The 13,202-nt window shown below is 41.4% G+C and overlaps 1 protein-coding gene across 1 annotated transcript in view; it reads right to left on the bottom strand.

Annotated features, from left to right (window-relative positions):
* Positions 1-406: 406 nt before the first annotated feature.
* The window catches only part of ANKRD31 (ankyrin repeat domain 31), a 134,744-nt gene continuing 121,948 nt past the window's right edge, over positions 407-13,202 (bottom strand). The window contains exon 26 of the mRNA XM_068993511.1: positions 407-552. Within this exon, the coding sequence (XP_068849612.1) occupies positions 407-552 (146 nt within the window). The remainder of the gene's footprint in view (positions 553-13,202) is intronic.

Genomic DNA, 13,202 nt, shown 5'->3' with positions numbered 1-13,202 from the left:
GGAGTAGATAGTAAGGTTTTAAGTTCTTTTTTGAAGTAGATTCACTTTACCAGGGATTTTTTAAGACCAATTATCACTCCTAGTTGTATCCTTACTTCCCGTAAAGAACAACTGTTATTTATGCAAAAGTGAGGTGTTGATTTAAAGATTAAAAGTCTGTGATAGTAAAAAGAAAGCCAGAGAGTCAATATTGTTTCTGTCAAAAATGTCTTTAATTGCAAAAAGTATTAATCTTACTGTAATAGCTGAAGTTACATGTTTTCTTATATAGACATTATACTTACACATCTTAAGCAGCAGCTCATAAAGTGTGTGTTAAATAGGTTCACCAGTCCAAACAAGATGAATTATGAACATCGACTAATAACATGAACAAATATCAAATAAGTTATTTAAAAGCAAGGCTTTAGAATGTTAGCTCCTCACATTCCGCATAGAACTTCCAATGCTCATCCATTATATGGCATGGGAGGAATTCTTGATCACTGCTTAACAGTATTTCTTTTATTTGAAGATAATGTGGGATGCTTTGCATTGATTCTTTGGAAGTTCCTGTTTAAAGAAGTGTCAACAAATTAGAAACTGCCTTTTGAAAAAATAAGATTGAAATTTACTTATTACAAACCTTAGACCCTGGTCAAGTGTATTAGCACACATAACAGGTTTTCTTGCCAGGTCATTCTTCACTCACTCCATTTTCTATACCCAAGAGAAAGCTGTAAATCAGCATTGACCCATCTGGGAAGAAAGAAGCCTGTTTGCAGTCTAAAGTACCAAGGCCAAAAAAGGATAACTGAAGGTTCTGAAGGTAACAAAGTCCCTCTGTGCCTCCATTTCCAATAAACTGAGGGTAAAGTAGTTGTGAAGATTAAATGAGACATCGCATGTGAAATGCGTGGCTACTGCCTAATACACAGCAAACACTCAATAATACTAGCTGCTGTTATTGTCATATTTATTACTGAAGACATTGTTAGGCTGGAAGATGGGTGATCAGTTTTCTAGGTCACACAAACTTGGTTGTGACCTCAAACAAGTTATATGGCTTCTCTAGACTTCCATCTCCTCTGAGAGGTGAGAGATGACCCACGGGGTCCCTTTCGGCTCTGCCCATCTGAATCAATGATTCTAAAATTGGCTTCTTTAAGCTCCCTGCCAGTCTCAGAGATTCCTTTCTTGAAGACTGGCTATATGACCTGTAAGTCACTCAGCTAATTAAATCTTATTCCAGGGATAGCACCAATATGCGTCTGTGTGACCTCGGCCAGGCAGTTTCAGATAGACACGCTGTAAGTCCGAGAGCTCTGCTCATAATTCTAAGCAGTACAAATGTTTGCACAGTTACCCATCTGCATAGATATCTGGGGTTTCTAATAACTAGGACTCATTTATCTTTCTAGTGGTGATCCCACACTAATTTGCCTCTGGAGGACGATCCTTTCCTGTCACACTTGGCCCAGGTGCTTCTGGTGAAATTGCTCTCAACTGTGTGGCTGAACCACACTGCCTGCCTCTTGTCAGCTCCATCTTAGGTCTGCAGTCCATCCCCTCCCCTTTCTGCACGACCACACCTTAGTCTGCTCCTGAGGAATGTGCCCATCAACCCACTCCAGTATTCTTGCCTGGAGAATTCCATGGACAGAAGAGTCTGGCAGGCTTCAGGGGGTTGCAGAGAGTCAGGACTGAGCAACTACCACTCACTCACTCAAGGAATGTGCCCAAGCCAGATAAACGCCCTAACATCTTGCCTTACCCTTGCTTTCAACTGATGTGAAAACTGAAAGAATGCCTTTTGCTGAGGTATGGTAAATGGTCGTGAGACCCCCAGGGAAGGGCGGGGAGTTCCATCAGCGCGGCCCAACCAGGCTTCTCCCTAGTAGTCAGGTTCTGTTCTTAGCTTTGGTCCCTTCAAGTGCTCCTTACCCTCTGCAGAGGCACGCAGTACCGCTGTGAATGCTTCTGGATCATCTCCTGACCCTCCCACCTGTGCGTAAGTTACCCACAGTAAACACTTCACAACTGTACTTTAAGGAGTTGCCTGCTTAGTGTTTTGGTCTTCAAGTTTCTTCTCCGTTCAGGGGACATTATTCAATGTCTCTGCTTTCCAACATCAATCTGATTGGTTTAGATATGACCCAATTAGTGAACAGGTATTGATTCATGGTAAGAACATGACCCATTCAGAGTAGATTACATGCAATGAGATCTTTGCTTCACCTTCTAGAAAAGAGTCACCTCCAGGTTCTTCCCCTCTGGACTTGGATCTGAAAGCATGGAGCTCTGGAATGAGGAGAGGAGAGGCTGTTACAAGGGAGCTAAGAAATGGAGAGTGAGAAACAGGCGGTGCCACTTCCTTGGTAAACCCACAGACAGCCTGCTGTCTGAACCCGGGCTTAGGTCTTAAAACCTATTCCTGGTACACAAACCAACAAAATCTCTTTTTAGGGGGTTTTAAGGCAGTCTGACTTGGGTTTTAATCTGTTACATATGACTCAAAGAATTTAAACCTTTTTACACATGGTCCATATGTAAACAAAATAATTCCTTTATTAGCAGCTTTGTTGTAGACAAAGCTGTCTATCTGAGGCAAGGTATCCCACCAAAGCTGGAAGTGGAGAGCATTCTTTCAAGAAAAACTCATGGAAATAAGTTTAAATATGTACTTAGGTTCATTTTGCTAATATTATCTTAGTTTCATAAGAGCAAGGATGGGCTTGTATACACAAAAGACCTATTTCCTCTGTCCATTGAGTGGGCCTTGCCTTGAAAGTCACAGACCCAAACAGGGGCACTTGTGAAAGATGGCTGGGAGCACCTGCTGAGCTTTATCTTATCTGTAATGGGCGTAACCAGAAAGGATCAGCACAGTGCTCACACAGCAAAGGTCACCAACAGACCTGCAGGCTGATAAGCAGCAGTAGCTTCAAGGGGAGTGACCTGCCCATTTTCCCAGCTGACATACTCCAAACAGAGGGGCCCAAATCTGGGGTGCGGAGATGACACACCTGAAGTGTTTGAAAGACAGTGTTTTCAGATGAACGTCTGTTAATCTATTAACCCCTAGAAGTGGGGTTTTCAACCAAGTAATGCTAGTGCTAAACACTCTGATGCTGGGAGGGATTGGGGGCAGGAGGAGAAGGGGACGACAGAGGATGAGATGGCTGGATGGCATCACTGACTCGATGGTCGTGAGTCTGAGTGAACTCCCGGAGTTGGTGATGGACAGGGAGGCCTCGCGTGCTGCGATTCATGGGGTCGCAAAGAGTCGGACACGACTGAGCGACTGAACTGAACTGAGTGTTAAACATCCTTTTCCTTTTGCTTTACCATTCCCATCATTCATCACCTTTGTCAAATGAGGAAGTAAGAAATACGAAAGCTTTCTGTAAAACTGTAAAGTGTTATTCAACATTGCTTTGCACTCTAAACGAGCTTTGCTTGGAGATGATTTGGGTTTCTCTCTCCCTCATGGGCTGTAATAAATTGAGAGAAAGGGACCATTTTAGGTCCATCTCCTCTTTTTGTTGTTGTTTTTTGTTTGTTTGTTTTAAGCAGTGCTGACTTTATCAGTAAAGTCAGTAGGGTGTGCTGGCTTTGATGTACCACTTTCTCAACAGGTTAGCTGCGTGTGCTGGTTTTGATGTACCACTTTCTCAACAGGTTAGCTGTGACAGTATCCACAAGGGTTATTTGGTTGATAGTCTAGCTAGTAGCTGTTCACATGGCTTCTCTTTCAAAGGGACAGAGGTCATGGCAGCCAAAATCCCACTCCCAGATCCACTTCTCACTGTTAGCATACTGTTAGTAATTAGAATTGCTTCTGAATTTCCTGTAATCACAGGACTTTAGGAAAACTGCAAGGGGCTCCGTGGTAACGGGCGGTGCCACTTCCTTGGTAAACCCATGGACAGAAGTCCTGGGAATACACTATCACACCACAGAATGCAGTATTAAGGACATCTCCTCATTTCTCACAGTACACCCTCTTTTCCACAATAACCAGACTGGAAAAATCAGAGGTCACTCTGCAAAACCCCTGCCCTCATCTCCTTTGCCTCTCGCCCTCTGCTGTCTCTCCCTTCTCCCCTGCCTCCTCTTCTGCACCGGGGAACTCTGAGCTCCGTCCACCACTCACTCCCACCCATTTCATTCCAGCCAGTGCTGCCAGGAGCCGGAACTTTGGCTGACCACAACTTCTAACGCTTCCAAGTTTCTTTGTTGTTATCTACTTCTCGATACATTGGGACCAGGCGAGCAACGAAACAAACAAACAAACAAAAAACACACACAAATATACAGAAAACTGAGCTAAACAGAGTAAGCCCCAGGTAAGGAAATGTAAGAATGCAGCCGATTAATTTCAAATGTACGATCCTGGTTTGAATTGTGTTAAGTAACTATACAATTGCTACATTATCCTAGTACGTAACAGTACAAGCTTCAAAAACATTTGAATCATTCTAGACAAGTCACATTCAGCAAAGTTAAAGACAAAGAGCTTCACTAACTTTCCTTCCTTTTTTGAAGCTGAACAAACCTTTTCTCCATGCCACATATGAAAGCATACCTGAAAGGCTGAATGCCAGTATATAATGTTTTAATAACTCTTCACTTTTTCTTTTCATAAAAAATTAAATATATATCTAGTAGAGTATATGTACATAAAATGAGTAAAAATATATCATGAGATGTATTATCAGTCTTCTGAGAAATAATAATAATCTGTTATTAACAGCAGCTGAGGACACAGCTACAGAATTACGAGTCTCCTCAGTGGGTCCGCGTCTGGGCTCACTCTGCAAGCCTCCTGGCTTCAGGGCTTTTAGAGCTGAGCTCGTATGTTTTCAGTTCAGTTCAGTCGCTCAGTCGTGTCCGACTCTTTGCGACCCCATGAATCGCAGCACGCCAGGCCTCCCTGTCCATCACCAATTCCTGGAGTTCACTCAGACTCACGTCCATCGAGTCCGTGATGCCATCCAGCCATCTCATCCTCTGTCATCCCCTTCTCCTCCTGCCCCCAATCCCTCCCAGCATCTGAGTCTTTTCCAATGAGTCAACTCTTTGCATGAGGTGGCCAAAGTACTAGAGTTTCAGCTTTAGCATCATTCCTTCCAAAGAAATCCCAGGGTTGATCTCCTTCAGAATGGACTGGTTGGATCTCCTTGAAGTCCAAGGGACTCTCAAGAGTCTTCTCCAACACCACAGTTCAAAAGCATCAATTCTTTGGCACTCAGCCTTCTTCACAGTCCAACTCTCACATCCATGCATGACCACAGGAAAAACCATAGCCTTGACTAGACGGACCTTAGTCGGCAAAGTAATGTCTGCTTTTGAATATGCTATCTGGGTTGGTCATAACTTTTCTTCCAAGGAGTAAGCATCTTTTAATTTCATGGCTGCAATCACCATCTGCAGTGATTCTGGAGCCCAAAAAAACAAAGTCTGACACTGTTTCCACTGTTTCCCCATCTATTTCCCATGAAGTGATGGGACCAGATGCCATGATCTTCGTTTTCTGAATGTTGAGCTTTAGGCCAACTTTTTCACTCTCCTCTTTCACTTTCATCAAGAGGCTTTTTAGTTCCTCTTCACTTTCTGCCATAAGGGTGGTGTCATCTGCATATCTGACATTATTCATATTTCTCCCAGCAATCTTGATTCCAGCTTGTGTTTCATCCAGTCCAGCGTTTCTCATGATGTACTCTGCATAGAAGTTAAATAAGCAGGGTGACAATATACAGCCTTGACGTACTCCTTTTCCTATTTGGAACCAGTATGTTGTTCCATGTCCAATTCTAACTGTTGCTTCCTGACTTGCATACAGATTTCTCAAGAGGCAGGTCAGGTGGTCTGGTATTCCCATCTCTCTCTGAATTTTCCACAGTTTATTGTGATCCACACAGTCAAAGGCTTTGGCATAGTCAATACAGCAGAAATAGATGTTTTTCTGGAACTCTCTTGCTTTTTCCATGATCCAGCGGATGTTGGTAATTTGATCTCTGGTTCCTCTGCCTTTTCTAAAACCAGCTTGAACATCAGGAAGTTCATGGTTCACGTATTGCTGAAGCCTGGCTTGGAGAATTTTGAGCGTTACTTTACTAGCATGTGAGATGAGTCCAATTGTGCGGTAGTTTGAACATTCTTTGGCATTGCCTTTCTTTGGAATTGGAATGAAAACTGACCTTTTCCAGTCCTGTGGCCACTGCTGAGGTTTCCAAATTTGCTGGCATATTGAGTGCAGCACTTTCACAGCATCATCTTTCAGGATTTGAAATAGCTCAACTGGAATTCCATCACCTCCACTAGCTTTGTTCGTAGTGATGCTTTCTAAGGCCCACTTGACTTCACATTCCAGGATGGCTGGCTCTAGATTAATGATCACACCATCATGATTATCTTGGTCATGAAGATCTTTTTTGTACAGTTCTTCCATGTATTCTTGCCACCTCTTCTTAATATCTTCTGCTTCTGTTAGGTCCAGACCATTTCTGTCCTTTATTGAGCCCATCTTTGCATGAAATGTTCCCTTGGTATCTCTAATTTTTTTGAAGAGATCTCTAGTCTTTCCCAATCTGTTGTTTTCCTCTATTTCTTTGCATTGATTGCTGAAGAAGGCTTTCTTATCTCTCCTTGCTATTTTTTGGAGCTCTGCATGTAGATGCTTATATCTTTCCTTTTCTCCTTTGCTTTTCACTTCTCTCCTTTTCACAGCTATTTGTAAGGCCTCCCCAGACAGCCATTTTGCTTTTTTGCATTTCTTTTCCATGGGGATGGTCTTGATCCCTGTCTCCTGCACAATGTCACGAACTTCATTCCATAGTTCATCAGGCACTCTTATCTATCAGGTCTAGGCCCTTAAATCTACTTCTCACTTCCACTGTATAATCATAAGGGATTTGATTTAGGTCATACCTGAATGGTCTAGCGGTTTTCCCTACTTTCTTCAATTTCAGTCTGAATTTGGTAATAAGGAGTTCGTGATCTGAGCCACAGTCAGCTCCTGGTCTTGGTTTTGTTGACTGTATAGAGCTTCTCCATCTTTGGCTGCATAGAATATAATCAATCTGATTTTGGTGTTGACCATCTGGTGATGTCCATGTGTAGAGTCTTCTCTTGTGTTGTTGGAAGAGGGTGTTTGCTATGACCAGTGCATTTTCTGGGCAAAACTCTATTAGTCTTTGCCCTGCTTCATTCTGCATTCCAAGGGCAAATTTGCCTGTTACTCCAGGTGTTTCTTGACTTCCTACTTTTGCATTCCAGTCCTCTATAATGAAAAGGACATCTTTTTTGGGTGTTAGTTCTAAAAGGTCTTGTAGGTCTTCATAAAACCAATCAACTTCAGCTTCTGCAGTGTTACAGGTTGGGGCATAAACTTGGATAACTGTGATATTGAATGGTTTGCCTTGGAGACAAACAGAGATCATTCTGTCATTTTTGAGATTGCATCCAAGTACTGCATTTCAGACTCTTTTATTGACCATGATGGCTACTCCATTTCTCCTGAGGGATTCCTGCCCGCAGTAGTAGATATAATGGTCATCTGAGTTAAATTCACCCATTCCAATCCGTTTTAGTTCGCTGATTCCTAGAATGTTGACGTTCACCCTTGCCATCTCTTGTTTGACCACTTCCAATTTGCCTTGATTCATGGACCTGACATTCCAGGTTCCTATGCAATATTGCTCTTTACAGCATCGGATCTTGTTTCTATCACCAGTCACATCCACAACTGGGTATTGTTTTTGCTTTGGCTCCATCCCTTCGTTCTTTCTGTATTTATTTACTGTCATCTATAATTTGAATTCGGCCTGTAGGCATGGTTTTCCTGAAACCCTCCCCCTGTTCCACCTCCCCTCCTACCCTGGTAACTAACCATAACAACCCAAGGTATATTACCGCCTTCTGTAGTTGGTTCTGTGTTGACAGTATAGCGCACATTTGTCCATCAATTTTCAATACTCTACTCTTTGCACAACCATGTGAGACAAGAAAAGGAAAGAATCCAAGTAGTTGGGAAACTGGGATTGAGATTTTTTTAATTTAATAACTCATTTATAGTATTCAATACATTCATTATTACTTAGTAGGTCCTTAATAGGTTGCACAAAATACAGGCACTTAAATAGAAAAGAAAACAAGTCTGGCCTCACCAGTGGAGTCTATACTCTTACTACAAGCCTTACTATTCCCATCAAGCTCTGGGCCAGTTTGGAAGGATGGGAACACATAAAGCACGAAGGACATACTTAAAAGACCTGCTTCCAAACCGGAAGCTCCCAGACACGGGAGTTTTGCTTCCACTCTAACCCGGACAGTCATGTTGGAGGTGGCAGCTGAGAGGGAATGAAGCAGCAAGATTCAGATACTGCATGTGAAATGCTTAAACATAAGATACTTTATAGGAAATGATTCTACTCTGGGTCCAGTAGCAATTGTTCCTGTGCCGTGGCCGCTGTGATCTGCAGTGACGTGAACTCACAGACAGGATGCTGTAACACCATGAGCAAACCCACACGTGCAGCCTAAGCCATCTGGCGGGATCTACTATTCATCTTCCCAGTCTTCACTGTGCGGAGGATTAACGTGTGGACTAGTGCTCAGAAGATCTGTTCTACTTAAGGGGCCCGACACCTCCTGGTCCTGAAGCCTCCAAGAAACTAAGAGGAATACGAGGATCTTAAAAGTTCTATCCCTGAAAGAATTCTTGTGAGTGAGGAAAGGAGAAATCAGAACCTTGAGAAACACTAACTTAATTCATTATTTGGTCAAGAAATTGTCTTCTTTGCAATGATAACCAAGGACATCTATTTGTAGCTTTGTGACAAAAAATTTATTCCATCAGCACTGTGAAAACTACCGAATCACCCCACTGGTAGGTAGGAGCCCTTCTCCCTTTAATTTTCACTTTTACTTGAGGTAGATTCCCTAGACAAAGTCAGTGCCCTCTGAGACCAGTAAATAAAATTTCTGAACAGTAGCACATTTAGCCACCCAGTACAGTCAGGAAGAAAGCCATTTAATTGGGTCTTTGGCTCATCTTGACCCTAATCTCCAACAGGAAAGGCACAGCTAAGGAGACATTCTGCCCATGGACAGGGTAGGGAGAAATAAATCTCCTTCAAGTAGTATCACTCCATGTTAGCTACTCTGCACAAGTCTGCTCAGACTGAATTCTAGATTCACTAGTAGGCAAAGGAATGGGCTCATGCAACTATTCATGTTATCTAGTTGCCGAAACTGGCACTTCAAAAATGATAAACTAGTTAGTTTAAACATAATTTTAACTTTTACTGTTTTTCTTCCTGTTTTTTTTTTTTAGTTCTCTTGATATGTCAAAACCAAAAAATAATCAGATTCATTATTTTAACTGATAGTTCACTTCAGACACACCCCTAACCCATTTTACTTCTCTTGCTCTCAAGCTTCATTACCTGTAAAACAGGTACAAGACCAGTTGATGTATTAAAAGTTCACTTCTAACTTTAAAATTATTGAATTGAGACTTCAAGAACTTGTGCTTACAAATGAAGCATTCTACACTTCATTAAGATTATGGGATGAAACATCACTTACTCTAGTTAAAAATGAAAATGAATATACTTATGTATACATTCTCATTCTGAATCAGAAATATAATTCCAATCAAAGGGAAACGATTAAGAATAATTTTAATAGACTGTAAAAATACATCTGCTCTAGTTATGATGGGGAAAAATTCTATTATGGCTATTTAAATGCAAAGTTCAATGCCTTCGGATAAATGAAGGATCCTAATTCAAAAGCAGAGACATTACTTTGCCAACAAAGGTCCGTCTAGTCAAGGCTATGGTTTTTCCAGTAGTCATGCATGGATGTGAGAGTTGGACTGTGAAGAAAGCTGAGTGCCAAAGAACTGATGCTTTTGAGCTGTGGTATTGGAGAAGACTCTTGAGAGTCCCTTGGACTGCAAGGAGATCCAACCAGTCCATTCTAAAGGAGCTCAGTCCTGGGTGTTCTTTGGAAGGAATGATGCTAAAGCTGAAACTCCAGTACTTTGGCCACCTCATGCAAAGAGTTGACTCATTGGAAAAGACTCTGATGCTGGGAAGGATTGCGGGCAGGAGGAGAAGGGGACGACAGAGGATGAGATGGCTGGATGGCATCACCGACTCAATGGACCTGAGTTTGAGTGAACTCTAGGAATTGGGGATGGACAGGGAGGCCTGGTGTGCTGCAATTCATGGGGTCGCAAAGAGTCGGACATGGAGAGCAACTGAAGTGAAGTGAAAGGATACATATGGTGATAGAGTATTATATGATTGGATATCTAAAACTAAATTAATAATTTGGCATATATTTACACTGAAGGGCTTCCCTGGTGGCTCAGCTGATAAAGAATCCGCCTGCAATGCAGGAAACCTGGGTTAGGACAACCTCCTGGGAAAGGGCCCAGCTACCCACTCCAGTATTCTGGCCTGGAGAATTCCATGGGCTGTAATAGTCCACGGGGTCACAAAGAGTTGGACACGACTGAGCGACTTTCACTACACTGATAAAATCAAAAGCCATCTGTGAAAACTGGACTGGAATCAAGAAACAGACTTGATCATAATATTTAGAAGTTTAAAACTATTTAGGCCTTCATTGTTCAGGGGAAAACTGAAACTAACAGGCAGTTCCTTAAGCTGAATTGGGTTTGGAGGACTTGATTGTACATGTAAGGTGTTCGGGTTTTCTGTGTATCTGTCATACAGATGTGAACTTTGGAGTTCACATCCTGAAAAGAAGCTCCTATCTACCCTAATGTATGTAACATAATCCAGCAGCGGGATGGCGCATGGCAAGTGCTCAACAGATCATTTGTTTTCTTCTCTTTCTTCCTCTATCCGTAGATGTAAACTACCAGGGTGAAAAAAAAAAAATGACCTGTTAAAATAGTGAAGAAGAATCAAAAGAGTTTAAATAGGAGCTGAAAGAAACACCCACTGCTCTGTTATCAGACAACCGTCTTCCTTGGGTGTTTAACTTTAACCACATCAAACAGAAGCACCTGTGAATGTTTGTCTTCTATGACATATTCTTTTACAGAGAAATGAAGCACAATAACAGCACTAAAATGAATACAACTCTTTCTTTAAAGTCATGTATTTACAACAGATTGCACACATGTCAAAGACTTTTCAAAACAAAAATGTCTTCTTTTTAGAACAGAAAAATTGTGTTCTATTTCCAAATGAACTAGTAATGTTAGATCCTCATGAAAGAAAATTATAAATTATATAATCAGTGTGCATTACATGATAGCTTGGGAAAAGAAAAGGCCTCAGGAGACACCTTTTTGTTTTGCTTAGATAAATACACTGAGCTTCACGTGTTCTGAGTGTATTGGTACTATGGTGAGAGGGGACATAAACATATAAAATTGACTTTCCAGGTAAATGATGAAATGTGATCTATATTAACATAATGCTTTTTCAGAGAACTTTATGAAAAGTATATCAATATGTTTATACACAGTGTTCACAAATGATGTAGAAGTTTTGGGAATGTTCCTTTTTTCCTATTCCAATATATACTGAAATATCAATGCAGAGTCCCTCAATAACACAAAAGGGAACTATAGCCAAGTACGCAGTGGAGAGAGAGGCTTGGGAGGAAGCTGTGAAATTTTAAGGGAAAATGCACCACAGACTCACTCCATTTTAAAGCTTAAAAGGACTTTAGAGATAAATACTTCAGGGATTCAATCAATATTTCATCAACAGAATTTTCATTTTTAAAGGTTATCTTTGGTATGTTTAAAATCTTTTATTAGACTTAACATATACCCTAAAATGTGTTAATATACCACATGTTAACACCCTGTAGTCTACCAATATGTTGCCTCGTGTTGCCAAGTTAACTAGTTTTTGTGTAGAACTCGAAAAAATAAAAAGTTCTTCCATTATCTCTGACTTATTGAACAAAGTCATATTATCTCTTATCTTCAAGACTCAGGATTTTCTTGATACCATGAATCCAAAATGAGATGTATTAACAGAAGTAAACTGGATGAGGGGTAAAGAGAAATAGTTCTCTTAAATTTCTGGATGAGAAAATGTGAAGGGCCATCACTTCTTTTTTTTAAAGTATAGTTGATTTATAATGTATTAGTTTCTAATGTACAGCAGTGACTGAGTTACACAGTGTATGTTTTTCACTGTGGTTTACTGAAAGATACTGAACACAGCTCTCTGCGCTATACACTAGGACCTTGCTGTTGATCTGTTTTACCTTTAGCAGTTTGTATCTGCTGATCCCAAACTCCTCCTTTGTCCCTCCCCCCAAACCTCTTCCCCCTTTGGTAATCGTAAGCTTGTTTCCTATGTCTGTTAATCTGTTTCTGTTTCATAAATAAGTTCACTTGTGTCATATTTTAGATCCTACATACAAGTGGTATCATGTGGTATGTGTCTTTCTCTGTTTAACTTACTTCAGTTAGCATGATAATCTCTAGGTCCATTCACGTTGCAGCAAATGGCATTATTTCATTCTTTTGTATGGCTGAGTAGTATTTCATTATGCATATATACCATTCCTTCTTTATTTAAAAAAATGTATTTATTTAACCGCATCAGGTCTTAGTTGCGGCATGAGGGCTTAGGTGCCCTGCGCCATGTGGGATCTTAGTTCCCCTACCAGGGATCAAATCCACATCCCACACATTGCAGGATGGATTCTTAACCACTGGGCCACCAGGGAAGCCCCTACTACATCTTCTTTATCCATTCAGCTGTCAGGAGACATTAGGTTGCTTCCATGTCTGGGCTATTGTAAATAGTGCTGCTATGAACACAGGGGTGCCTGTATCTTTTTGAATTATAGTTTTGTCCAGACGTATGCCTAGGAGTACCCACTCCAGTGTTCTTGCCTGGAGTATCCCAGGGACGGGGGAGCCTGGTAGGCTGCTGTCTACGGGGCTGCACAGAGTCGGACAGGACTGAAGCGACTTGGCGGCAGCAGCAACATGCCTAGGAGTAGGATTGCTGGGTCATGTGACAGCTCTGCTTTTGATTTTTAAAGGAACCTCCACGCTGTTTTCCACAGTGGCTGCACCAATTTACATTTCCACCAACAGTGTAGGAGGGTTCCCTTTTCTCCACACTCTCCAAGCATTTATTTGTAAACCTGTTAATGATGACCACCTCTAACAATGAAGTGGTACCTCACTGTAGTTTTGATTT

Source organism: Capricornis sumatraensis, chromosome 2, assembly GCF_032405125.1.
Source record: "Capricornis sumatraensis isolate serow.1 chromosome 2, serow.2, whole genome shotgun sequence".
In the NCBI taxonomy this organism is placed as follows: Eukaryota; Metazoa; Chordata; class Mammalia; order Artiodactyla; family Bovidae; genus Capricornis; species Capricornis sumatraensis.
Note: the sequence above shows the minus strand (reverse complement) of the source record. Positions and strands in the feature narration are given on the sequence as shown.